Source organism: Pelobates fuscus, chromosome 7 (assembly GCF_036172605.1).
Source record: "Pelobates fuscus isolate aPelFus1 chromosome 7, aPelFus1.pri, whole genome shotgun sequence".
NCBI classification, from domain to species: Eukaryota; Metazoa; Chordata; class Amphibia; order Anura; family Pelobatidae; genus Pelobates; species Pelobates fuscus.
This window is the reverse complement of record NC_086323.1, coordinates 15,908,439-15,935,942: the sequence shown is the minus strand read 5'-3', so window position 1 is coordinate 15,935,942 and position 27,504 is coordinate 15,908,439. Positions and strand designations below refer to the sequence as shown.

The window sequence follows — 27,504 nt, the reverse complement described above, 5'->3', positions numbered from 1 at the left end:
ACACTCTTCACACATAGAACGTCCACAAGCTAAAGTGCTTTATGTGTGTAGAGCGATTGTTCAATATTGACATTTTGGCATTGGGATAAAGTAACACAGCTTTTCTAAATTATCTCAACTTTCACTTGCTGCTGCCTTTACATTTTCTTTTCATCTAGAGGTCTTATATAAGACAGCTGAACACCGCACTCTAGAGGTCTTATATAAGACAGCTGAACACCGCACTCTAGAGGTCTTATATAAGACAGCTGAACACCGCACTCTAGAGGTCTTATATAAGACAGCTGAACACCGCACTCTAGAGGTCTTATATAAGACAGCTGAACACCGCACTCTAGAGGTCTTATATAAGACAGCTGAACACCGCACTCTAGAGGTCTTATATAAGACAGCTGAACACCGCACTCTAGAGGTCTCATATAAGACAGCTGAACACCGCACTCTAGAGGTCTTATATAAGACAGCTGAACATACAATCATTGTTTTCCTTTCTGGACAAAATAATGATTTGTAGCCTCACCCGCAAACTATGTTTCTCCTCGCACTTTAAGTCCAAGCCAACCTACTCCTAGTGGGAGCGGAAGGTAGATGCATGTTTAGGTATATCTAAGACTTTAAGAATTGGAGAACCTTAAAACTAAAAAGTACAAAGCAAAAACCAAAATAACAACAAACAAGAAATCAAACCCTAATATACAATACCATACAATAAAAAAAAAAAAACAGATAAATATTACATAGCAGCTTTAATGAATATGATTAAATCCCTCTATAACGTATTGCAGCACCATGGAAAGGAATGGGTTATAAAAAGGAAACACCAACGAAATACCAAGAATCATGCAAACGTAAAAAGTCATTTCATTTCCATTGTTATGTCCTCTTTCAGGCCAGGGTTAGTCCCACACATCCCATGAAACCCTGCACATCACTGATCTGTTTTTGTAATTCAGCAGGATAAGACAGCCAACAGGGCAAACAGGGCCCAGCAAAGGGATTATAACAATGGATAAATACGCTGTCTGTAAACTATGCTTATAGGGTATTGTCATAGCTAAGTGACAAAAAGTCAAAAGGGAACTAATTGTCATGAATAATGTTACATGTAAAAATACCTTTTTCTAATACATGCTACAATGTAACTTTTTAGTGTAAAAGATATTGTTTTTCATTAATTGTCCTCTCTCCAGTGTGAGCTGCTGTGTTTCCTCCAGTGTGAGTTGCTGGGTTCCCCCCCACTGTGAGTTGCTGGGTTCCCCCCCACTGTGAGCTGCTGGGTTCCCCCCAGTGTGAGTTGCTGGGTCCCCCCCCACTGTGAGCTGCTGGTTTCCCCCTAGTGTGAGTTGCTGGAGAATGATGGGTGTAAGATGGTCAATGTGTGTGCGGAGGGTGATGGATGTAAGATGGACAATATGTGTGTGGTGGGTAATAGGTATGTAGTGGGTAGTAAGGGGATATACAAGAAGCAGCAAGGAAACAGACTACACAGACTGTATTGATTAATCTGCACCACTGAAGTCCATCTAAGTATGTGAGCTGCTGGGTTCCCTCCAGTGTGCACTGCTGGGTTCCCCCCACTGTGAGCTGCTGGGTTCTGCCCACTGTGAGCTGCTGGGTTCCCCCCAATGTGAGCTGCTGGGTTCTGCCCAGTGTGAGCTGCCCCCCCCCCCACCCACACCCACACACACTACAAAGTAGCAGATATTAATAAATGCTACAACACATCATAAGTTCATTTATGGTAATATTCCCCTTTAGTCCTTTCACAATTGACACGATAAGAATGAGAGAATGTGATATATCTATGTAGAAACGGGTTAATATGTCCATATCCCAACTGTTCTATTCTTGTGGAGGGATTCCCCCATATTTACCATATACTTTCTTATTAGCACCGTTTGTTGTTTTAAACTACAGGGACATGACAGAAGCAGAGAGTATTTTTATAATGTCTGCATGATCCACAAAATCGAAAAATACTTCTAAAATGCTGAAACGTAATGACTGTAAACACAGACAGTTACAGATAACATAAACGGGATTGTAATTAAAAAAGGGCACTAAAGAGATAACGTGGGAACTGCTCCAAATCTGCCATTTTCATGCAAAACCCACAGAGCTGGACTTTCTATCGCCCCTGTACATCCTCCGGAGGCAGAGCGGGTCTGTGTGCTCTTCACACAGCGAGACTCGTTCTCTATCCAGTGTCTTTACCGTGCAATCAGGTTTGCTAACAATGAAAGTGAAGTCTATTTGTAGCAGAATATTTCATTATTATGGTTTTATGTTAAAGTCCACCGCACGTTATGAATGTAGAGGTCACGTTTGTGAAGATGACACAGATTATCTCGTCCCAGGAAGCTTCTTGTAAAATACATTGCTGCTCCCTTAACACTCTGCTTCTACTCAAATGGAAGCTACAGGCTATTCATTCGGCACATTGATGGTAAAATCTACAGTCTATTCACTCGGCACATTGATGGTAAAATCTACAGTCTATTCACTCGGCACATTGATGGTAAAATCTACGTCCTATTCAATCGGCACATTGATGGCAAAATCTACAGCCTATTCACTTGGCACATTGATGGCAAAATCTACAGCCTATTCACTTGGCACATTGATGGCAAAATCTACAGGCTATTCACTCAGCAGATTGATGGCAAAATCTACAGGCTATTCATTCGGCATATTGATGGTAAAATCTACAGCCTATTCACATGGCACATTGATGGCAAAATCGACAGCCTATTCACATGGCACATTGATGGCTATATCTACAGGCTATTCACATGGCACACTGATGGCAAAATCTATAGGCTATTCACATGGCACATTGATGGTAAAATCTACAGCCTATTCATTCGGCACATTGATGGCAAAATCTACAGCCTATTCACTTGGCACATTGATGGTAAAATCTACAGCCTATTTACTTGGCACATTAATGGCAAAATCGACAGCCTATTCACTCGGCATTAATGGCAAAATCTACAGCCTATTCATTGGGCATATTTATGGTAAATATGAACATAAGTCAGTGCTATGCCAGCATTGTCCCATTGTCCAGTAGATATCGCTTTTCAACTACAAATCTCATGATCTTCAGCCTGCATTTAGATGGATACTAGCTAACATAAGACAATGGGAGTTGTAGTTTAAATAAAAACTGGAGACAAAGGTGGCAGTTACAGAGTAAGTGGGTACATTTGGCTGCATTTCTCTCTGGAGAGCCTGGGATGTGTTGGGGATCCAAAATGAAACTAATAAGAGCCATCGGTGTTGATATGACATAATATACCAAATCAGCCATCTCAGGACAATATATACCAAACCTATATAATAAATCAGGTAAATTAATTACTACTAGGATTATCCCATTTAAAATGACAAGAACCCCAGCAATTCTTAAAACAGACACACTGTAGCACTGATGAACTGAGCCGTGCAATGCAACACGTGTGTCCACTAGTCTCCCACACGGCCAGAGTGTAAACATTGCCTCTATCAGCTCTGCATGTCTTAATGGAAGGTTTCAGGTGGGTATAGCCTAGGGCTCGGCAAACCATGATAATACATATATAAATGTTGCACACCTAATACCACCAATAACCAGCCTACAGGTCTGGACAAGTATGATGGGAGCCGCGAGAATAGCCCCACTACCTACAATTAATAATGTTACCATTTAACCTTCTTCCCATCACGCTTGGAATATCCAGAATCCCGGACACATATCTGTACCAGATATTGTATTGTGTGGCATGTGAGTACCCAGTTAAAGTTTTCCTGTTACTGCTCTAGTACCTCGTAGGGTTAATTCCCGCAGTGTAAAACAAAAATATTAACAACTATTGTCTGAAAATTTGGAACCTTTCCTTATTTTATCTTCTTTGTAAACTTAATTCGCTCTGTCTACATATGGCAACAAGGCTTACAGCTCCAGGCATGTAGCACCACGAAACGGGCAGGAAAAGTGCCGACAAAACTAGAATGAATTTGATTTAAAAAAACAAAACAACCTGAATAATTAATTTGAAAAGTTAAGTGTAAAGGGCAATGGTAGTAAATAATAATGAAGGAAAAGTAAAGCAGCTCAGCAGTGAGATGCAGAGACCATTTGATGCACCGGAGGAAGTGTTGAGTCCTTTTTCCCTGGGAATTCTCTCCATGCACGCACACAATATTCCAAATAACAGAACTACTTATTCCAGGGATCGGGGAAGGAGGTCATCTTAATATACATTATGTCAGTTGTTCAGTAAGTGAATGGGTGGATACAGCAGGGATGTAAGTGACCTTTCTTCTAACGTTACATGGTGTCCTCTTGGCTCCTGCTGTGTTCCTCAAGTAACAGGAAACTAAAATATTGTGTTTTGTTTCTACTTAGTAAAAAGTCCTAACCATTCAGGTGTTGGGGAGGGTAGCCTCTCTTGCCTTAACACCTGTGTAATGATTGGCATAGGCAGACAGGCCACACTTTCAATGTCCCTAACCACCTGTCTCGGTTCGTTCAATGGCAGTAAATCTAAATTTGATATAAGCCCTCAAAAAATAATAAAAAATGTAAACTAAAAACTTACAAAATATGAGTTAAAACTACTTGTATGAGATGGCTTATGTTTTTTCTCTTTCCTACTTTTGAGAATTGTTTTCCCCTCTTTATCTAAGAAGAGTCTAAAATTCGTTCCCACAAAATAATCTGTCAGTGAGATCCATTTTTTAAGGGAGAAGGGACAGGATGATCCCACCGTGGGAATCTTCTGCTCAGCAGATGGAGGGCGGAAGTTTTTCTCTTCCCATAATTGGGAGCAGCTTAGAGTCTCTGTAGAATTCTGGTGAAGGCTCCGGGGTGACGGATCAGAAATGGGTCAAAGGAGGGTACAGCTGGTGAGGATGATGACAAGAGGGTTAAATGGGGAAGGGGTAGAGATTCTCATCCATACCGTCACCATTGCCCTTGCGTTCCACCATGCCCCCACTGAAGCTGGTTACACTTTAGAGTCTTGGCTGTGGGCCTGCCCGTTGCTGCCCTGTACTGTTAGACTTATTTCATCTTTCCTGAGCTTCTCTGGGTTGAGTGGTTCAGCCTCAGGACTGTGTTCACTTATTGCACTAGAGATCTGAGCGTAGCGGCCAATCCGGTGCTCCAGCAGTGCGGGACCCCAGTCTTTGCTGGGTTTCACTGCATTCTTCAACCTCTGCAAAATCAGGAGAGAAGTTAGCGGATTTAAAATTATCACATACATATATAGTTAGAACAGACAGACAAACATATAGATAGATAGATAGATAGATAGAAAATTTCAAGGGGTAGACATATATTTTCCAAGCATATGACGGACTTCTAGTTTGGGATTCTCTACTTCCCTGCATTAGATACCCATCAGTATACACGTCTCCATAAATACCATCATGCTGTTAGATGTAATCAATGACCTGACTAGCAAATACTGGATCATCTCTCACTCACCTGAAGAAATGTGTCGCCTTCCGAGCGCCAGATACAGATGACCGCATACAGGGGAATACAGATAACTGAGGAGAGGGCCATCAGAAATCCAATAGTGATAGCCCAGTCAGGGTAGACGTAGTTATTGTAGGAGATTGGCCGGTACTGGATTACAGTGAAGATCAGGATGAACTAGAAGAAAGCAGGAGACAATGCAGTTCAAGTCACAGTCCACTAGACCAGATTTAGGATAATCTAGACTAGGAGTAAGCAGCCAGTAGCCTCACACTTGCCAAACACACTATTCCAAATTTCAGACTATTTTTTTCCCATTCAGGAATTTTGTTCTACATTTCGATTTCCCTCTGTTAGTTCTCCACAGTCCCAGTTTAGTGAATAAGTTCCATGTTAGTTGTGCGATAACAGTTTCGCAATATCAAGAAGGTCGTTTACAGAACACGATTCTTATATTTTATAAGCAGCGGACATTCTCTGTATCACAAAATTCCAATCATCCAGAAAACAGATTTATTGTTGTGGGACGGTGACATTGATTGCAAACTCAGGGATATGAATGGAATTATGTATCTCTGACCTATGGGTGAATAATATATAACATGTGACCTGGAGATATTTCTAAAACACTGGAACTATAACTCTCAATCTGTACCTCCCCAGACAACACTGGTGTTCCTATAAGGCATATGAAGACAGTTTGTCATTGCGATAGAATGGGTCACCATTCTAGGTCTGATGTGGGCAGCCTAGTGTCAAGATTCTAGCACTTCTACCTCCTTCTCTTACTCTTATCTATTCATTCTCTCTCCCTCTTTATATCTACCTTCCTCCTTTTAAAATTACTTGGAAGTCTCTTTCATTTGAAGTTCGCTTTCAGTTCCCAAACAAGTTGGTATAATTGTTGGTCTGTGCTACCAGGACAACATTGCAGGTAAAGGCCAATGAATGTCTGACTCGTTTGATTACTGATACGCAGCAGGTTAACCTTACACAGTGGTGGGAATGGGATTCCTACATAAGATGGTTGTATGGGTTTATAATGACTTGTATTTGTCATGATGCATTAACGACGGTTATCTATATTTCTTTTATATTGTCTTACTTATGGTGAAAATGGAAAATAAAAAGTGTAAATAAATTTAAAAAATATAGAATTGAAAGTGTATTCACAGTAAATTTCAAATTTTCGCCCAAGGTAGTCAATCTGGAAGACTGTTTCCAGTATTTTGCTTTGAATTGGAATCCTGTCTTTGTGGCTTCCTTTTAAACACTGACACTATCCCAAATAATTCCGAATAATTAACCTTTCATCGCTCTATAAAAGGTTACAGGCTTCCTACAGCAAAATACAAATTCTACGATCTACTGCAAATCGGTGGGCTGTCTGGGGACCATGGGAGAATAGTTTAACTAGCAGGTTGCCTACTCCACTCTTACTCTCTCAGCCATTGCCACTATATGAAAACTTACAAATATAATTCCAGGGGAGAAGAATCGCCAGCAGATTTGGAAGAAGAGCGGAGGAGGGAATCCCAGCATCATTTCGATGTCCTTGAAGTAGTTCCTGTGTCCTGGTGAAAGCCAAATGGATTAAAGTACAAAGTGAGATTCTCAGAAAAAAACATTAATGGACTTTTTCATTAAATTGGCAATTGGGCAGAACTGGCAAGGGAACATACCAATTATAGGCTAAAATAACTGAGCTGGAAAAACATGAGAAATTCTCGTCAATTCCCTGAAATTCACATTTTCGTGTACAAATCAGTTATTGCACAATCTACACTCTTTTTTAGTAAACAATTCCTTACAGTACGACCAATGGAGTCAATTATTTGGCTTGTTGATTGTACGGCTGATGTGGTCAGTTATTTGGCTCGTTGATTGTACGGCTGATGGGGTCAGTTATTTGGCTCGTTGATTGTACGGCTGATGGGGTCAGTTATTTGGCTCGTTGATTGTACGGCTGATGGGGTCAGTTATTTGGCTCGTTGATTGTACGGTTGATGGGGTCAGTTATTTGGCTCGTTGATTGTGCGGCTGATGGGGTCAGTTTTTGGGCTCATTGATTGTGCAGCTGATGTGGTCAGTTATTTGGCTCGTTGATTGTGCCGCTGATGTGGTCAGTTATTTGGCTCGTTGATTGTACGGCTGATGGGGTCAGTTATTTGGCTCGTTGATTGTATGGCTGATGTGGTCAGTTATTTGGCTCGTTGATTGTGCGGCTGATGGGGTCAGTTATTTGGCTTGTTGAGTGCGGCTGATGGGGTCAGTTATTTGGCTCATTGATTGTACGGCTGATGGGATCAGTTATTCGGCTCGTTGATTGTGCGGCTGATGTGGTCAGTTATTTGGCTCATTGATTGTATGGCTGATGTGGTCAGTTATTTGGCTCGTTGATTGTGCGGCTGATGTAGTCAGTTATTTGGCTCGTTGATTGTGCGGTTGATGTAGTCAGTTATTTGGCTCGTTAATTGTACGGCTGATGGGGTCAGTTATTTGGTTCGTTGACAGTGCGGCTGATGGGGTCAGTTATTTGGCTCGTTGATTGTGCGGCTGATGTAGTCAGTTATTTGGCTCATTGATTGTGCGGCTGATGTGGTCAGTTATTTGGCTCATTGATTGTACGGCTGATGGGGTCAGTTATTTGGCTCATTGATTGTATGGCTAATGGGGTCAGTTATTTGGCTCGTTGATAGTGCGGCTGATGTGGTCAGTTATTTGGCTCGTTGATTGTACAGCTGATGTAGTCAGTTATTTGGCTCGTTGATTGTACGGCTGATGTGGTCAGTTATTTGGCTCGTTAATTGTATGGCTGATGGGGTCAGTTATTTGGCTCGTTGATTGTGCGGCTGATGTGGTCAGTTATTTGGCTCGTTGATTGTGCAGCTGATGTAGTCAGTTATTTGGCTCGTTGATTGTACGGCTGATGTGGTCAGTTATTTGGCTCGTTGATTGTACGGCTGATGTAGTCAGTTATTTGGCTCGTTGATTGTATGGCTGATGTGGTCAGTTATTTGGCTCGTTGATTGTATGGCTGATGGGGTCAGTTATTTGGCTCGTTGATTGTGTGGCTGATGTGGTCAGTTATTTGGCTCGTTGATTGTGCAGCTGATGTAGTAAGTTATTTGGCTCGTTGATTGTGCGGCTGATGTAGTCAGTTATTTGGCTCGTTGATTGTACGGCTGACGGTGTCACCTATTTGACTTGTTGATTATTATTAACGCCTCCATTGTGGAATATGCGTACCTTTGCATTTAATTAATTAGGGGTATCTTTTAAAATTTGGAGCTGATCTTGTATTTTTATTTTAAATGTTTTTATCATTTTATACAATTTTACATTAATTCGTAACATTTTACAGTTTCGTCATCTAATTTAACTCATAAATGATAAGAATCTCATTCATGTGTAAAATTCATAATATCCCCAGAGAAATAACAATAACATATAACCAAAAAATAAATAAATAAGTAAATAATTAACTTAACATTGTATTCTAACTATATTCTAATAATATCTTGATAAACTAATAGTTCAATTAGTCTAATTCTTACTCTTTAGCTAACTCGATAGTCAAAAATCCTAGTTCATAAATCGCGGATCGCCATTGTAGATCCAAACCAAAATGAAAAGGAAAGACTCATACTTAAACCTAGTTCAGCTGTGGTGCTTGTAAGTTCCTTCATAGTGCCTCATTAACATGTATAAATAGGGGCATAAATTCTCGAGATGAAAATATAATTTTGCCTCTTTATAATTCGCTGGTAAGACCACACCTTGAATATGCTGTGCAATTTTGGGCACCTGTTCTAAAGAAAGATATCATGGCACTAGAAAAAGTGCAGAGACGAGCTACAAAATTGATAAAAGGAATGGAGCATTTTAGTTATGAAGAAAGGTTAAAAAATTTAAATCTCTTTAGTTTGGAAAAACGGCGCCTGAGAGGGGATATGATAACATTATACAAATATATTCGGGGCCAGTACAAACCATTATCTGGAAATCTATTCATAAACAGGGCTATACATAGGACACGAGGTCACACATTTAGGCTTGAAGAAAGGAGATTTCATCTAAGGCAAAGAAAAGGTTTTTTTTTACAGTTAGAGCAATAAGGAAATGGAATTCTTTGCCTGAAGAGGTGGTTGTGTCAGAGTCTATACAGATGTTTAAACTGCAATTGGATAAATACTTGCAAAAACCTGATATACAGGGATATAATTTCTAATTAGTGGGGTAATAGCTGCTTGATCCAAGGAGACATCTGACTGCTATTTTGGGGTCAAGAAGGAATTTTTTCCTAGTTTGTTGCAAAATTGGAAGCGATTCAGACTGGGTTTTTTGCCTTCTTTTGGATCAACAGCAAAAGCATATGTGAGGAAGGCTGAACTTGATGGACGCAAGTCTCTTTTCAGCTATGTAACTATGTAACAATGTAACTATGTATGTTGGCATTAATCCCAATTTATTAGTAATTATAATCCCATTATGAGTTCTCCAAACCTTAATAGATACTCCCATCTACTTCCCTTTCTCAGAGTCCCAATAAGTAATCCAGGGTTCCCATATTTTTAGATATCTTTGTTTTTTAATATCTGCTCCCCAATATAATTCTTCCATCACTCTTGTGTTCTTGACTCTATCTACCCATAGAGCGATAGTCGGTATAATTGTCTTTTTTCCAAAGGGTAGGTATTAAGGCATTTGCTTCATTTAGAAGGAACCATAAAAGTTTCTGCTTAGTAATGTATATGAATGAGTTTGGCCAACCCAACAGTATTGAGAGGGTGATAAAGTAAAAGGTAAGGGTAACACCTGTTTTATGTAGTCAATAACCTGTTGCCAGTATACTCGAATTATTGGGCAGAACCACCAAATATGTTCATAGGTGCTTGTTTCCTGTCCACACCTTCAACACTCCTTATCTAAATTTGGAAAATATAGATTGAGTTGTGCCGGTGTTTTCTACCAACCTATTACTCTTGTAAAACATTTCCCTTTTAGCTTGACTTACTGAGTTTTGCATTACTCTTTGAAAAAGACCTGTCTTTAATTGTAATTTGTATATAAAGGGCTGCTGCCCACTTTTTCTGAAAATGCCTTAATTTTTCTTCAGTTACCCCTTTCTGTATCATAGAGTATATTGTAGATATTACCCTGACTGCCTGTTTTCCAGAGCTGCATCGCTGTTCGAATACTGAAAATTCTCTAGGTTTCTATTTTTTTTAATATGTTCTTAGGAAGCTAGAAAGCTGCAGATCCCAACAACCCATGAAGCGTTGGAATTGAATTCCCCTCTAATATAGTATACAAGGTTTGTTGGGATGATCCGTTAAATCTAGATAAAATAGTAGCTCCATTACCATTCAAAAAATCAGGAAACCGCGCAATTGGGTATTAAAGCGTTAAACCTGGTGATAACTGCAATGTATCTATATATCTCCTTCATAATACCAATACATTAGATCTTATAGGGTATAATGACAGGTTTAATCTTTGCATATGACATGTAACCCATGGCAATGACTGGAGTGGAATGTCTGTGAAGCTCTGCTCCAATAGATGCCATGGTCTTTGTTTAACGTTAGTCCATTCTATAATTCTAGTAAAGGCTGCTGCGGCGTAATAATGAAACATATTGGGCAATCCCAACCCACGCATATCTCTATGACCAGTTAAGATATTGTACGCTAGCCAGGGTTGTTTATAATTCTAAATAAAGGGAACAATGATTTTACTTCGATTTATGAATATGGATCGGGGTATAGCTATCGGAAGTGTTTGAAACAAGAATAACATTCTAGGTAATATCATAATTTTAATTATAATTAGCCTTGATGATGTTATTAATTGAGGATGTTAAAATCAGCCCCAAATATCTAAGACCCACCCGAGCCCACTTAAAGTTAAATAAACGAGAAATTTAATTTTTTTGACATTTTAGAGATCCCAACCCCAGCATTTCACATTTGGATATATGTACTTTAAAGTTAGAAACCTCTCCATATGTATTTAATTCAACATTCATCTGAGCCAAGGAGCACATAGGGTCAGTTACTGTTAATAAAACATAATCTGCAAATGCTATTTTTAATTCTCCTCCTGAGAATCTAAATCCTTTAATTTGAGGATTTTTCTTTATTGACTGTAATAAAGGTTTAATGGCCAAAACAAAGAGGAGAGGGGATAAAGGACACCCGTGCCTCGTTCCATTCTTCATATGAAAAGGGTGAAAATATTGTCTATTCATCTTAATACTAGCTGTGGGGTCTGAATACAATGTCTGCACCCAAAAGCTAAACCTCTCACCAAGCCTGACTGCCTCTACTAAATAGATAAGACCAATCCACCCTGTCAAAGGCCTTCTCTGCATCTGTGCAAGGAGGACTGTGGGCGTCCTTGTAAGTTGTTGCGCCATGTATTACACTAAGTATCTTGGTGGTGTTATCCCTTACCTCCCTGCCAGTCACAAAGCCTGCCTGATCAGGGTGGATTAGTCCAGGCAAAAAGGGCTTTAAGCGTAAGGCCAGCATCTTTGTAAAGAGTTTTAGGTTCGTGTTTATCAAGGAAGTTGGCCTATAATTCCCACAATTATAAGTATCTTTCCCTATTTTTGGAAGCACTGTGATTGAGGCTCGTAACACAGGAGGGGGTACAGCCCTTCCAGGGCACATAGAATTGAATGCGTTAACAAAGTGTGCTGCTAATTGTGATTGAAATGTTTTGTAATAAAATACTGTAAGACCACCAGGCCCTGGGCTTTTTCCCTTATGGCATAGTTTTTATTACCCTTAGAAATTCCTCTGTTGTTAGTGGAGTCTCTAAACAATTCATCTGATCGATATTCTTTGAGGCAAATTTCAATTTACATCATCATATCTAAAATCCTTTTTAATGGACTGGGGAGATACAATTTTTGATAATATGAACGAAAAGCATATGCTTTTGCATCTGTCGTCCTATGCAGTTTTCTCTGAATCGTCTATGATTTTGTCTATATAAAAGTTTTGATATTTACATTACATTTTTACATGTGAATATAGTATCATGCAAAAATAAAACAAATAAAATCATGCAAAAAAAAAAAAATGACCCAGTGAGGGCTCAGTAAAGCGGTTTGAAGAGTGGGCATCAGCAACCAATGATCTAGCATAAAAACACTGCAATTAATAAATGGCTGCAAACCAAATAAACTCTGGAACTTACCGTAGATGTACATGATCGCTACGCACATAATACACGAGATGATGACCAGGGAGAAACTGGCAGCGTAGTTATCCATCAGTAATAACCAGTAAATACCAGCCTGTGTGCAAAAGAAAAATTTTCAAGTCCAATTCATGCTTGTAGCTAAAACCACGTGTTCTAAGGGCCCAAAAGGTATGAGGGGTCTATTCATTAACATCTGACTTGGCCAAAATGCACCTAAAAGGTCAGAGGTCTTGGCTCTAGTACATAAAACTGGGTTCCATAAACTGCAGTGAACTCTACTGTGCAGACAAACCCCCTTTAATGTTATAGACAGCTCAGGTGTAAAGATTATCCACCTCTAGTGTTATAGACAGCTTAGGTGTACAGATATGTCGTCTTTAATGTTAATGAGAGCTCTGGCGTACAGGTAAGCCCCTTTTGATGTTAAGGATAAAGAGGGCTTTGGCTTGACAGTGCTGTGAGTAGCTCTGATCAGTAAAACATTATACAGGTATTCTAGACATGGGATAGTTACCTCAGGTGTAACACATCAAAAATGTATCTTAAAATGCCAGAAAACATGACTATCCCGTCACCAGAGTCCCTCTCTAATGTCGATGTTATACCTGTGTGCCCAAGCTATAAAATGCACATACATATGTGTATATATATATATATATTATATATTTACATTTAAAAAATAATCTTTAAAATAGATGAGACCTCCTATGGCATCTCATTGTTGTGCTAAAATTGTTGCACTAAAAATACAAAGTCCCCACAAGAAAGTGACACTTCCATTTTATATATTTGTATGTTGTATCACTGGGTGTGTGCGTGAATGTATGGTATATTTGTATGGAGTATCACTGTGTGCGTGAATGTATGGTATATTTGTATGGAGTATCACTCTGTGTGTGAATGTATAGTATATTTGTATGGAGTATCACTGTGTGTGTGTGTGTGTGTGTATGGTATATTTGTATGGAGTATCACTGTGTATGTGTGCGTGTGTGAGTGAATGTATGGTATATTTGTATGGAGTATCAGTGTGTGTGTGAATGTATGGTATATTTGGATGGAGTATCACTTTGTGTGCATGTGTGCGTGAATGTATGGTATATTTGTATAAAGTATCAGTGTGTGTGTGAATGTATGGTATATTTGTATGGAGTATCACTGTGTGTGAATGTATGGTATATTTGTATGGAGTATCACTCTGTGTGTGTGTGTGTGTGTGTGAATGTATTGTATATATGTATGGAGTATAACTATGTGTGTGTGTGCGCGTGAATGTATGGTATATTTGTATGGAGTATCACTTTGTGTGTGAATGTATGGTTTATATTTATAGAGTATCACTGTGTGTGTGTGTGTGAATGTATGGTATATTTGTATGTATCACTCTGTGTGTGAATGTAGGGTATATTTGTATGGAATATCACTGTGTGTGTGAATGTAGGGTACATTTGTAGGGAGTATCACTGTGTGTGTGAATGTAGACTATATTTGTATGGAGTATCACTGTGTGTGTGCATGTAGGGTATATTTGTATGGAATATCAGTGTGTGTGTGTGTGTGTGTGTGTGAATGTAGGCTATATTTGTATGGAGTATCACTGTGTGTGTGAATATATGGTATATTTGTATGGAGTATCACTGTGTGTGTGCATGTAGGGTATATTTATTATTATTATTATTATTATTATTATTATTATTATGATATTTATAGAGCGCCGTCAAATTCTGCAGCGCTTTACAATGGGAGGACGAACAGACATGTAGTTGTAACCAGACAAGTTGGACACACAGGAACAGAGGGGTTGAGGGCCCTGCTCAATGAGCTTACATGCTAGAGGGAGTGGGGTAAAATGACACAAAAAGGTAAGGATAGTATTAGACTAGTGACAGTTGCAGAAGAGGAATCAGTTGGGAGCTATTAACAGTTTAATTGATACGCTTTTATGAAGAAGTGGGTTTTTAACGACTTTTTGAAGGAGTGGAGACTGGGTGAGAATCTAACAGAGGAGGGAAGCGAGTTCCACAGGAACGGTGCAGCCCTCGAGAAATCTTGAAGGCGAGCATCAGAGGTGGGAGTACGGACAGAAGATAGACGTAAGTCTTCAGCAGATCATAAGGGCCTAGACGGGACAAACTTGTGTATAAGGGAGGATAGATAGGTGGGAGTAGCATTATCTAGAGATTCGAAAGCAAGAACCAGAATTTTAAATTGAGCTCTATATTTTATAGGAAGCCAATGTAGGGACTGACAGAAGGGTGAGGCATGGGAGGTGCGGGCGGACAGGAAGATGAGTCTCGCTGCCGCATTCATTATGGACTGTAACGGCGCAAGTTGGGAGCCGTATGGAATATCAGTGTGTGTGTGAATGTAGGGTATATTTGTATGGAGTATCACTGTGTGTGTAAATGTATGGTATATTTGTATGGAGTATCACTGTGTGTGTGTGAATGTAGGGTATATTTGTATGGAATATCAGTGTGTGTGTGTGTGTGAATGTAGGGTATATTTGTATGGAGTATCACTGTGTGTGTGAATGTATGGTATATTTGTATGGAGTATCACTGTGTGTGTGCATGTAGGGTATATTTGTATGGAATATCAGTGTGTGTGTGAATGTAGGGTATATTTGTGAGGAGTATCACTGTGTGTGTGAATTATGTATGTATTTGTGGTGTGTAAATGCAGGGTTGTATTAGTGTGAATGTTTAGCGTGTATGTATTCAGCTGTGTGTTTGTATATTGTGTTTCCAATCAATATCTGCCCCTTCTATCTCTCTCTATAGAACTCTGTTCATGTGCTCCTATTTTCCTTTCCTTTTTGACTCATATTCCTCAATTCTCTATGTGTTCCTTTATTCTCTCCCACCATCCCCTATTTATTCCCCTCTTCTCATGTCCCCCATGTCTTATTATTTTCCCACCCCCTTGCCTGCTTGCTATCCCTTCTCACCCCTAATTCAGCTAACAAATTAAACTAACGTGCAACTGAGTTTCAGCCGAGCTCCAGAGTTTAGTGAATAGAGCCCTAACTGGCTTAAAACATCTGTCAGAAGAATCAGCAGTAAATGCCGTGTGCTCATTTTTACCATTACAGAAAGCGCCAATTACAAGGTAAATTAAGTTTAAAGGTAAAGACTAAGAGGTTCTTGTATTAGTAACTGGGCCACGTAATGACAGGTAGTATACAGTGACAATCAATTAATGTCCCGCAAGCAGTGTACACACAGAATGCACATGCACAATACAGAGGTAGCGCTAACAGCCAGCCAGTCCCCTGCACCCAAGAAATCGGAAAATATGCAAAAGGAATGCTGTGTATGAAGTTAAATCTATAAATACATGGTTCATACTTTTTATTGATAGTAATACATGTAAAATTTAAAGGGAAATCATTACCTCGCAGTTCTACAACACCGGGGGGGAGCTACCGTTATAGGTTACTGCCACTTTAACAAGATTGCAGAGAGGACAATGGCGCTTTACGGTTGCTAAAACCGTACAAGGTACTATGGCAGCTTGCAGCCAGAACAATAAAGATACTTGGTGGCAGACACATCACCATGAGGGGTTAATGGATGAGAATTTATCGTTTTCAGAGCAATATTTCTATGAGTCTGGCTGACAACAAAACAAGCACCTGCTAAGTCATGTCCAAACCATCAATGCAGAAAAAGCATTATTGTTATCACTTATTCTATCTGTTCTCCAAATAGCACTGCTTTGTCTGAACAAGTTCCCTTTAAATATGCATCTCTGATGTGTATTATTTGCATGAAGCAATCTATCCTTTCCATAGAGCAACATAAAAAAATATATAAAACAAAGAATTAAAAAAAAAACAACAAATAAAAACAAAACAAAACAAACACAAAAAAAGCCTAAAAATAAAATTAAATTAAATTTATTGTGCATTTTGGCTTTTCTTAGTGCATAGCCCCTGAATGACTACTCACTGGAGAGAATATCACAGCCTGCGACACGCTGCAGGTTACGCTAGAAAAGCAAATGGATGCCTTGGTAAGGCTTCTATTTCACCATGTATAACAGCAAAACAGAGGACTGCCAACCATAGGAAATATAAGACGCCAGAACGGACAGTGCAAACATTAACTTTATTCTAATTCATTCATACATTTCTCATTATTATTATTTTTTGAATTTCGTAATGTTTACAAAATGTATTAAAGAATATTTCAGAGAGATAATATTGGTTAGCAGCTTTGCTTCTTTAAGAGAAACAAATATTAAAACATAACGTACTTAATAACATACTGTAAAACATGAAAATTTTACTTTTTTTATATAAAAAGGTCTGGAAATCAGGACAGTGTCGGAACATTAAATACACACCTTACACAAACCCTGAGCTTTATTATTGAGATATATTAAACCATTTATAAGTTTATATAAGTTATACGTTTAGACCCAATATCTAGGGAGGTGTATCAGATTATTGATGAGTATAATCCGCAAATTGTCTGTTTCAGTTTTGGAGATACCACATCTTTAAAAAATGCACTCTATTAAAGGGACAGTCTTTAGATATAAAAAATGGTTACACCCCCCTGACTGTTAATCAGATAACCAGTCCTGTTACTTCCTGGTTGATTAGCTCAATGGAGCTAAATTCAAGAGGCTATTGCCCCTTTTTAGATAAAACCACAATAAAAAATGCATAAATAAATGTACGCATCTTTTCTTTGGGAGAATATCTACTAACCAGTGATATATATATATATATTATTTATTTATTTTTATTTGGGTAGTGTAGTGTCACTTTAACCTACAATTAACATGTAGAAATTACAAAGATAAAAAAAAATGTTTGCTATTCTTGTTCATCCTATGTGAATACAATCCTTTCCATCTGTGGAAATATTCCAAAAATCTTTATATGGAATATGTTGATTCGTTATAAATGCCATTAATAATAATAAGATAATTTATATAGGCCATATATTAACAATAAATATATTCTACTAAGCATACACTATAGCTATAGAGAATTCATTGTACATTGACCATATGCAATCTATCTATGTTTGACAGTTCGAGCCTTAGAGCAATTTGTCGTATTTAATAAAAGATAAATTCCTATTCAGATTTCAAACCATCGATTGGTCACTAACGGGTAGTAAAAAGCTCAGTTTATATGATGTACGGTACCTTAGTAGTTAGGGGAATCCCAAAGAGGAAACCAATGACGGCCACTCCAAGTGTCACGATGGTCTTCCAGCGTATTATCCACTCGCTGCCGATCTCATCCACGACCGCCGTGACCAAAGTCTCCAATAAACAAAACTGTATGAAAGGGAACCAAACATTTTGTTCATATGAATCATGCTCAAAGGACAAGGTAATGTGTTACAGGTCCATGTTCTGTCTGTCATAGCATGGATCATCTATATCAAACCATTGTACTTTGATTCAAAGGATGCGATTTATAATCCCAGTTCACCAAACCAAAGGATTTAAAGGGACACTGTAGGCACACCTTCATATCATACATCTTACTGAAGTGGTCTGGGTTCAATGTCCCTGCCCCCTTAACTCGGTGGAGATAAACATAAGAGGCAGCAATTGCTCAAAGCATCTGGCTTGTAAAGACTTCTCATTGAGCTGTATGTCTGTGGTTGGACAGCAAGAAAGCTGAGCTGGGGAAGAAGGGAGGAGTGGGCTTGCAAAAAGCATCAGACAATACTCTCGTGTATGCTTGTGTGGTATGATATGGTTGGTATGGTGGTATACTATGTTGGTATGGTGGTATAGTGGTATAGTATGGTGGTATAGTGGTATGATGGCATGGTGGTATAGTGGTATGATGGCATGGTGGTATAGTGGTATGATGGCATGGTGGTATGTTGGTATGGTGGTATAGTAATATGGTATGTTGGGATGGTGGTATAGTGGATGGTGGCATAGTGGTATGATGATATGGTGGTATAGTGAATGATGGTATGATAGTATGTTGGTATGGTGGTATAGTGGTATGGTATGTTAGGATGGTGGTATAGTGGATTGTGGTATTGTGGATGGTGGTATAGTGGTATAGTATGGTGGTATAGTGGATGATGGTATGGTGGTATGTTGGTATAATGGTGTGGTGGTATGTTGGTATAGTGGTATGGTATGTTAGGATGGTGGTATAGTGGATGGTGGTATTGTGGATGGTGGTATAGTGGTATAGTATGGTGGTATAGTGGATGATGGTATGGTGGTATGTTGGTATAATGGTAGATGGTATGTTGGTATAGTGGTATGGTGGTAGATGGTATTTTGGTATAGTGGTATGGTGGTAGATGGTATAGTATGTTGGTATACTGGTAGATAGTATGGTGGTATGATGTTATGGTGGTTTAGTGGATGGTGGTATGTTGGTATTGTGGTATGGTGGTATCATATATTGGTGGTATAGTGGACAGTGGTATAGTGTTTTGGTTGTAGATGGTAGGGTGGTAAGGTGGTGTGTTGGTATAGTGTTATGGTGATATATTGGTTTGGTGGTAGATGGTGGTATGTTGGTATAGTGGTATGGTGGTAGATGGTATGTTGGTATAGTGGTGTGGTGGTATGTTGGTATAGTTTTATGGTGATATAGCGATTTGGTGGTAGATGCAAAGGTGGTATGTTGGTATGGTGGTAGATGGTATGTTGGTATAGTGGTATGTTGGAATAGTTTTATGGTGATATAGTGGTTTGGTGGTAGATGCAAGGGTGGTATGTTGGTATAGTGGTATGGTGGTAGATGGTATGATAGTATGGTGGTAGATGGTATGATGGTATGTTGGTATAGTGTTATGGTGATATAGTGGTTTGGTGGTATGATGGTATAGTGTCAGGGTATTTATATCGGCAGACATTTTGTGCTATGATAGAAATACAAAGTGTATATTCTGAAGTCATTGCTAAACAGACCAGACTCCATTTTGTTAGTTTCAAGCTAACAAAAGAGACACAGAATTTCTATCCTTTCTCTAAAACTGACTGCTTTGCCCGAGCAAATAGATAAGACATTGAGAATGGGGGTGGACAGACTGTCTAATTGCGAATGGAATAAGAATAAATTCTAAACCCAGACCTGGGTGACAGAGGATTAAATAATTAAATTTTACTTTCAATATTGTACAACATCCCATTATAGTTTAAGGTGAAACTTAGTTCACAAACTATCAATTTTAGGAATTATAGCAGAATTTGCAGACGCATAGTCTGAAGAAATCCTCTTGATCTGACAGAAGATTTGAGTTAGGGCATACATAAAGATAACGTAAATGACGTCAAAAATAGCCACCAGGAAAAGTTAACTCTTTCCTGGATAGGTATGTCTAGTGGAACAATACTGCCATCTAGAGTCTGAATATTAAAATGATTACCTAGAAGGCAACCACACCCCACATTTGTGATTGGCTATCACCTAAGGAATCTTTCCCTTTAAAAAGTTAAGACAAGGGAAGAGAGAGATTAGAAAGATTCAAAGATTGAAGAGAGAGACATTACAACACTCTCGGGAGATTCAGGGAGATTCAGAGAGATCCAGGCAGAATCGGACACTCAGAAAATCAAGACACTCCAGAGAGAAACATTCCTTGACACTTAGCTACCTGAGGATATCTGATGAGAAAATATCTACTTAACTGGTAAATATACAGACATTTAATTAATTAATTAAAATTAATAGCATGATATATGACTGGATAAATCATGTTTGATTTCATATTTAGAAATCTTAATTATTAAAGAATATATATATGGTTATAGCATCCCATCTGCAGCTGGGATCAATATAATCATTAATGTATTTGTGTGATTAATATCACGTTAGCATATCATGACCATTTATCCAGCTGTATTGATTGGCTCTAAAATAAGATAAAATATCTATTTAGACAAATTAATTAAAATATCAGCTTATGTAACATAGTAAGATTTCTCATTGGATGCAAGGAAATGATTAAAGGTTACTGACTATTTAAATATTATTTTATTTAAAATTACACAAGAGTAGATCTTAAATCCCTAGAAGAGGTCTAGCCAGCATTGAAAGGGTTATTTCTAACTGCTAGCTAAGTTCTATTGCCCTACACTGCAGCTCAGTGTGAAACTCACATTCTTTCTCCCTGTAAAGCCTATCATAAATTGTCCTGACAGCTAAGTGCTGTAGAGGCGTTTATATTAACCAGGAAGTAAATGGCCTATTGTATTGCATATATTGTTTTATACTGAATATTCATTGATTATTGCCATATTGTATTGCATATTGTTATACTCGAATTCCATTGATTATTATCATGCATGTTACTCATCATTATTATTTAAATTGTTAAGAAATAAATATCTATTTTTATAACAATTTGTGATTTTTAATTACCGGTATATGGTTATACATTTCATTTAACACGATAATGATTAAGGATCTGAGAATTGAAATCGTGGGCAATTCTCTCTGTTTACAATTATTATCCCATAAATATCCCCACAATAGTGGGATGGTGATATGATGGTATGGTGGTATAGTGGATGGTGATATCATGGTATGGTGGTATAGTGGATGGTGATATGATGGTATGTTGGTATAGTGGTATGGTGGTAGATGGTATGTTGGTATGTTAATATAGTGTTATGGTGATATAGTGGTTTGGTGGTAGACGGTATGGTGGTAGATGGTATGGTGGTATGTTGTTATGGTAACCCAGGGAACATTTGGACAATGGAAACATTCAGAAACCTATATATATATATATATATATATATATATATATATATATATATATATATATCAAATCTATCTGCATTAAAGTGCATTAAAAGTGCATTAAAAATGAAGGGCCCAATCTGGAAAGACGTGCCCCTATAGACTATTTGTAATGGGTAAATACCTGTGTCCCGAGGCCGAGCAGAATGAGCATGAAGAAAAATAAGATCGACCATAGTGGCGAGATGGGCAGCAGGGTCAGGGCTTCAGGATATGCCACAAATGCCAACCCAGGACCGTGGTCTGCCACTTCAGAAACATTCACACCAAGATGGTGAGCCATGAATCCCAGGATAGAGAAAATGACGAACCCAGCGTAGACGCTGGTAGCACAGTTGGTTATGCTGATAATTATGCTGTCCCTGAAACAAAATACAAGAGCTTAATAGACATGTAACTATAGCCAAGCAGCTGTCCCTGTCTCATATTAAACGCACATCTCTCTCTGTCTTAAATCGGACCACCATGTCTGTCTTAAATTAGACTACATCTCTGTCTTAAATCGGACCACCATGTCTGTCTTAAATTAGACTACCACCTCTGTCTTAAATTAGAATACCATCGTTGTCTTAAATTAGATCGTCATCTCTGTCTTAAATTAGAGTACCATCTCTGTCATATTAAACACACATCTCTCTCTCAAATTAGACCACTATCTCTGTCTCATATTAAATACACATCTTTGTCACATACTAGACAGATGTGTCTCTCTCTCATATTAAAGAGAAGTCTGTGTCTCATATTAACAGCAGCCTTCCTGTCTCACATTAAATAGTTGTCTCTGTCTCATAGTAAACAGCCGTCTCCCGGTCTCACATTAGATAGCTGTCTCTGTCTCATAGTAAACAGCCGTCTCCCGGTCTGACATTAGATAGCTGTCTCTGTCTCATAGTAAACAGCCGTCTCCCGGTCTCACATTAGATAGCTGTCTCTGTCGCATATTAAAGAGCGGTCTCCCGGTCTGACATTAGATAGCTGTCTCTGTCTCATATTAAACAGCCGTCTCCTGGTCTCACATTAGATAGCTGTCTCTGTCTCATATTAAACAGCCGTCTCCCGGTTTCACATTAGATAGCTGTCTCTGTCTCATATTAAACAGCCGTCTCCCGGTCTCACATTAGATAGCTGTCTGTCTTATAGTAAACAGCCGTCTCCCGGTCTCACATTAGATAGCTGTCTCTGTCTCATATTAAACAGCCGTCTCCCGGTCTCACATTAGATAGCTGTCTCTGTCTCATATTAAACAGCCGTCTCCCGGTCTCACATTAGATAGCTGTCTCTGTCTCATATTAAACAGCCGTCTCCCGGTCTCACATTAGATAGCTGTCTCTGTCTCATATTAAACAGCCGTCTCCCGGTCTCACATTAGATAGCTGTCTCTGTCTTATAGTAAACAGCCGTCTCCTGGTCTCACATTAGATAGCTGTCTCTGTCTCATATTAAACAGCCGTCTCCCGGTCTCACATTAGATAGCTGTCTCTGTCTCATAGTAAACAGCCGTCTCCCGGTCTCACATTAGATAGCTGTCTCTGTCTCATATTAAACAGCCGTCTCCCGGTCTCACATTAGATAGCTGTCTCTGTCTTATAGTAAACAGCCGTCTCCCGGTCTCACATTAGATAGCTGTCTCTGTCTCATATTAAACAGCCGTCTCCCGGTCTCACATTAGATAGCTGTCTCTGTCTCATATTAAACAGCCGTCTCCCGGTCTCACATTAGATAGCTGTCTCTGTCTCATATTAAACAGCCGTCTCCCGGTCTCACATTAGATAGCTGTCTCTGTCTCATAGTAAACAGCCGTCTCCCGGTCTCACATTAGATAGCTGTCTCTGTCTCATAGTACACAGCCGTCTCCCGGTCTCACATTAGATAGCTGTCTCTGTCTCATAGTAAACAGCCGTCTCCCGGTCTCACATTAGATAGCTGTCTCTGTCTCATAGTACACAGCCGTCTCCCGGTCTCACATTAGATAGCTGTCTCTGTCTTATAGTAAACAGCCGTCTCCCGGTCTCACATTAGATAGCTGTCTCTGTCTCATATTAAACAGCCGTCTCCCGGTCTCACATTAGATAGCTGTCTCTGTCTTATAGTAAACAGCCGTCTCCCGGTCTCACATTAGATAGCTGTCTCTGTCTCATAGTAAACAGCCGTCTCCCGGTCTCACATTAGATAGCTGTCTCTGTCTCATATTAAAGAGCCGTCTCCCGGTCTGACATTAGATAGCTGTCTCTGTCTCATATTAAACAGCCGTCTCCCGGTCTCACATTAGATAGCTGTCTCTGTCTCATATTAACGAGCCGTCTCCCGGTCTGACATTAGATAGCTGTCTCTGTCTCATATTAAACAGCCGTCTCCCGGTCTCACATTAGATAGCTGTCTCTGTCTCATATTAACGAGCCGTCTCCCGGTCTGACATTAGATAGCTGTCTCTGTCTCATATTAAACAGCCGTCTCCCGGTCTCACATTAGATAGCTGTCTCTGTCTCATAGTAAACAGCCGTCTTCCGGTCTCACATTAGATAGCTGTCTCTGTCTCATAGTAAACAGCCGTCTCCCGGTCTCACATTAGATAGCTGTCTCTGTCTCATATTAAAGAGCTGTCTCTGTCATATTCTGGGATATTATTAATTGATCCCACCACTTCTTACCTGTAGCAGTTGTTGTGGAACTTGTTGTAAGACGCCATAGTGATGAGTCCACCCCATGCGCACCCCAAAGAGTAGAAGATCTGTGATGCTGCGTCCCCCCAAACCTATAAAAATGAGGTAAAAGGGTGAAAACTGAAGATGCAAAAAGTGAGTGAAAGAGACAAAGTGGCTATTCATGACATCATGGCATCTGAAGCTGTTAAAAAGAATTTGTCACCATATACACATTTACAGCCCTGACCTGGTCTTTACGGATATGCTGGGAGAGTCTTTGTCTTCCCAGGCCCTCTCTCAGCATATCAGTAAATACACAGTGGCTGGTTTAATAGTTCTGACTACTATTCAGAAATATAACTCCCATCAACTCAGGCCGGCCAGAACCTGTACAGCTTGCATTATTACTGGATTGAGAACGTTAACAATGGTATTTGGTATTATGGAGCTTTCATTCAGTGCGATCCACCCACAATGTCACTATTAAACACAAACAATGAACTGACAGTTATCTTTCTAATCACAGAGACATTAGGGTACATAACAGGAAGCCGGTTAGTGCGTTTCATTGTCTCCACAATTAAAACGATTTCAAACACAAGAATTTAACCCTCTTTCGGTGGAGAAGACTCATTCACTGGGTTATTCACTAGGATTTTAAATCCAAATGGCAAAATGTCGCTCAAAATCACTGACATTAAAAATGTTCCAATTCGGCTCCAGTGACAGCTGGGTTAGTTTATAGTTAGTATAGTGACAGCTGGGTTAGTTTATAGTTAGTATAGCGACAGCTTGGTTAGTTTATAGTTAGACAGCTGGGTTAGTTTATAGTTAGACAGCTGGGTTAGTTTATAGTTAGTGTAGTTAGACAGCTGGGTTAGTTTATAGTTAGACAGCTGGGTTAGTTTATAGTTAGTATAGTGACAGCTGGGTTAGTTTATAGTTAGTGTAGTTAGACAGCTTAGTTAGTTCATAGTTAGTATAGTGACAGCTGGGTTAGTTTATAGTTAGACAGCTGGGTTAGTTTATAGTTAGTGTAGTTAGACAGCTGGGTTAGTTCATAGTTAGTATAGTGACAGCTGGGTTAGTTTATAGTTAGACAGCTGGGTTAGTTTATAGTTAGTGTAGTTAGACAGCTTGGTTAGTTTATAGCTAGTATAGTGACAGCTGGGTTATTTTATAGTTAGACAGCTGGGTTAGTTTATAGTTAGTATAGTTAGGCAGCTGGGTTAGTTTATAGTTAGTATAGTGACAGCTGGGCTAGTTTATAGTTAGTATAGTGACAGCTGGGTTAGTTCATAGTTAGTATAGTGACAGCTGGGTTAGTTTATAGTTAGTATAGCGACAGCTGGGTTAGTTTATAGTTAGACAGCTGGGTTAGTTTATAGTTAGTGTAGTTAGACAGCTGGGTTAGTTCATAGTTAGTATAGTGACAGCTGGGTTAGTTTATAGTTAGACAGCTGGGTTAGTTTATAGTTAGTGTAGTTAGACAGCTTGGTTAATTTATAGCTAGTATAGTGACAGCTGGGTTATTTTATAGTTAGACAGCTGGGTTAGTTTATAGTTAGTATAGTTAGACAGCTGGGTTAGTTTATAGTTAGTATAGTGACAGCTGAGTTAGTTTATAGCTAGTATAGTGACAGCTGGGTTATTTTATAGTTAGACAGCTGGGTTAGTTTATAGTTAGTATAGTTAGACAGCTTGGTTAGTTTATAGTTAGTATAGTGACAGCTGGGTTAGTTTATAGTTAGTATAGTTAGACAGCTTGGTTAGTTTATAGCTAGTATAGTGACAGCTGGGTTATTTTATAGTTAGACAGCTGGGTTATTTTATAGTTAATATAGTTAGACAGCTTGGTTAGTTTATAGCTAGTATAGTGACAGCTGGGTTATTTTATAGTTAGACAGCTGGGTTAGTTTATAGTTAGTATAGTTAGACAGCTTGGTTAGTTTATAGCTAGTATAGTGACAGCTGGGTTATTTTATAGTTAGACAGCTGGGTTAGTTTATAGTTAGTATAGTTAGACAGCTGGGTTAGTTTATAGTTAGTATAGTGACAGCTGAGTTAGTTTATAGCTAGTATAGTGACAGCTGGGTTATGTTATAGTTAGACAGCTGGGTTAGTTTATAGTTAGTATAGTTAGACAGCTTGGTTAGTTTATAGTTAGTATAGTTAGACAGCTTGGTTAGTTTATAGCTAGTATAGTGACAGCTGGGTTATTTTATAGTTAGACAGCTGGGTTAGTTTATAGTTAGTATAGTTAGACAGCTGGGTTAGTTTATAGTTAGTATAGTGACAGCTGAGTTAGTTTATAGCTAGTATAGTGACAGCTGGGTTATGTTATAGTTAGACAGCTGGGTTAGTTTATAGTTAGTATAGTTAGACAGCTTGGTTAGTTTATAGTTAGTATAGTGACAGCTGGGTTAGTTTATAGTTAGTATAGTTAGACAGCTTGGTTAGTTTATAGCTAGTATAGTGACAGCTGGGTTATTTTATAGTTAGACAGCTGGGTTAGTTTATAGTTAGTATAGTTAGACAGCTGGGTTAGTTTATAGTTAGTATAGTTAGACAGCTTGGTTAGTTTATAGCTAGTATAGTGACAGATGGGTTATTTTATAGTTAGACAGCTGGGTTAGTTTATAGCTAGTATAGTGACAGCTTGGTTAGTTTATAGTTAGTATGGTTAGACAGCCTGGTTAGTTTATAGCTAGTATAGTGACAGCTTGGTTAGTTTATAGCTAGTATAGTGACAGCTGGGTTAGTTTATAGTTAGTATAGTTAGACAGCTTGGTTAGTTTATAGTTAGTATAGTGACAGCTGGGTTAGCTTATAGTTAGTATAGTGACAGCTTGGTTAGTTAACAGTTAGTATAGTGACAGCTGGGTTAGTTTATAGTTAGTATAGTGACAGCTTGGTTAGTTTATAGCTAGTATAGTGACAGCTGGGTTAGTTTATAGTTAGTATAGTTAGACAGCTTGGTTAGTTTATAGTTAGTATAGTGACAGCTGGGTTAGCTTATAGTTAGTATAGTTAGACAGCTTGGTTAGTTAACAGTTAGTATAGTGACAGCTGGGTTAGTTTATAGTTAGTATAGTGACAGCTTGGTTAGTTAACAGTTAGTATAGTGACAGCTTGGTTAGTTTATAGTTAGTATAGTGACAGCTTGGTTAGTTTATAGTTAGTATAGTTAGACAGCTTAGTTAGTTTATAGTTAGTATAGTGACAGCTGGGTTAGTTTATAGCTAGTATAGTGACAGCTTAGTTAGTTTATAGTTAGTATAGTGACAGCTGGGTTAGTTTATAGCTAGTATAGTGACAGCTTAGTTAGTTTATAGTTAGTATAGTGACAGCTTGGTTAGTTTATAGTTTATTAGATATAATTTTCTTATGTTATGAAATACAAATATTGATACATTGTTTAGTTACAA

The 27,504-nt window shown here is 38.7% G+C and overlaps 1 protein-coding gene across 2 annotated transcripts in view; it reads right to left on the bottom strand.

Annotated features, from left to right (window-relative positions):
- Positions 1 to 1,692: 1,692 nt before the first annotated feature.
- The window catches only part of SLC6A9 (solute carrier family 6 member 9), a 147,617-nt gene continuing 121,805 nt past the window's right edge, over positions 1,693 to 27,504 (bottom strand). For both annotated transcript variants that reach the window (XM_063427724.1, XM_063427725.1), the window contains 7 exons: positions 24,083 to 24,186; positions 21,559 to 21,796; positions 17,849 to 17,983; positions 12,677 to 12,776; positions 6,941 to 7,041; positions 5,474 to 5,644; positions 1,693 to 5,201 (listed from right to left, as the gene is read on the bottom strand). In XM_063427724.1, coding sequence (XP_063283794.1) covers positions 4,992 to 5,201; positions 5,474 to 5,644; positions 6,941 to 7,041; positions 12,677 to 12,776; positions 17,849 to 17,983; positions 21,559 to 21,796; positions 24,083 to 24,186 — 1,059 coding nt within the window. In that variant the 3' untranslated portion in view covers positions 1,693 to 4,991. The remainder of the gene's footprint in view (positions 5,202 to 5,473; positions 5,645 to 6,940; positions 7,042 to 12,676; positions 12,777 to 17,848; positions 17,984 to 21,558; positions 21,797 to 24,082; positions 24,187 to 27,504) is intronic.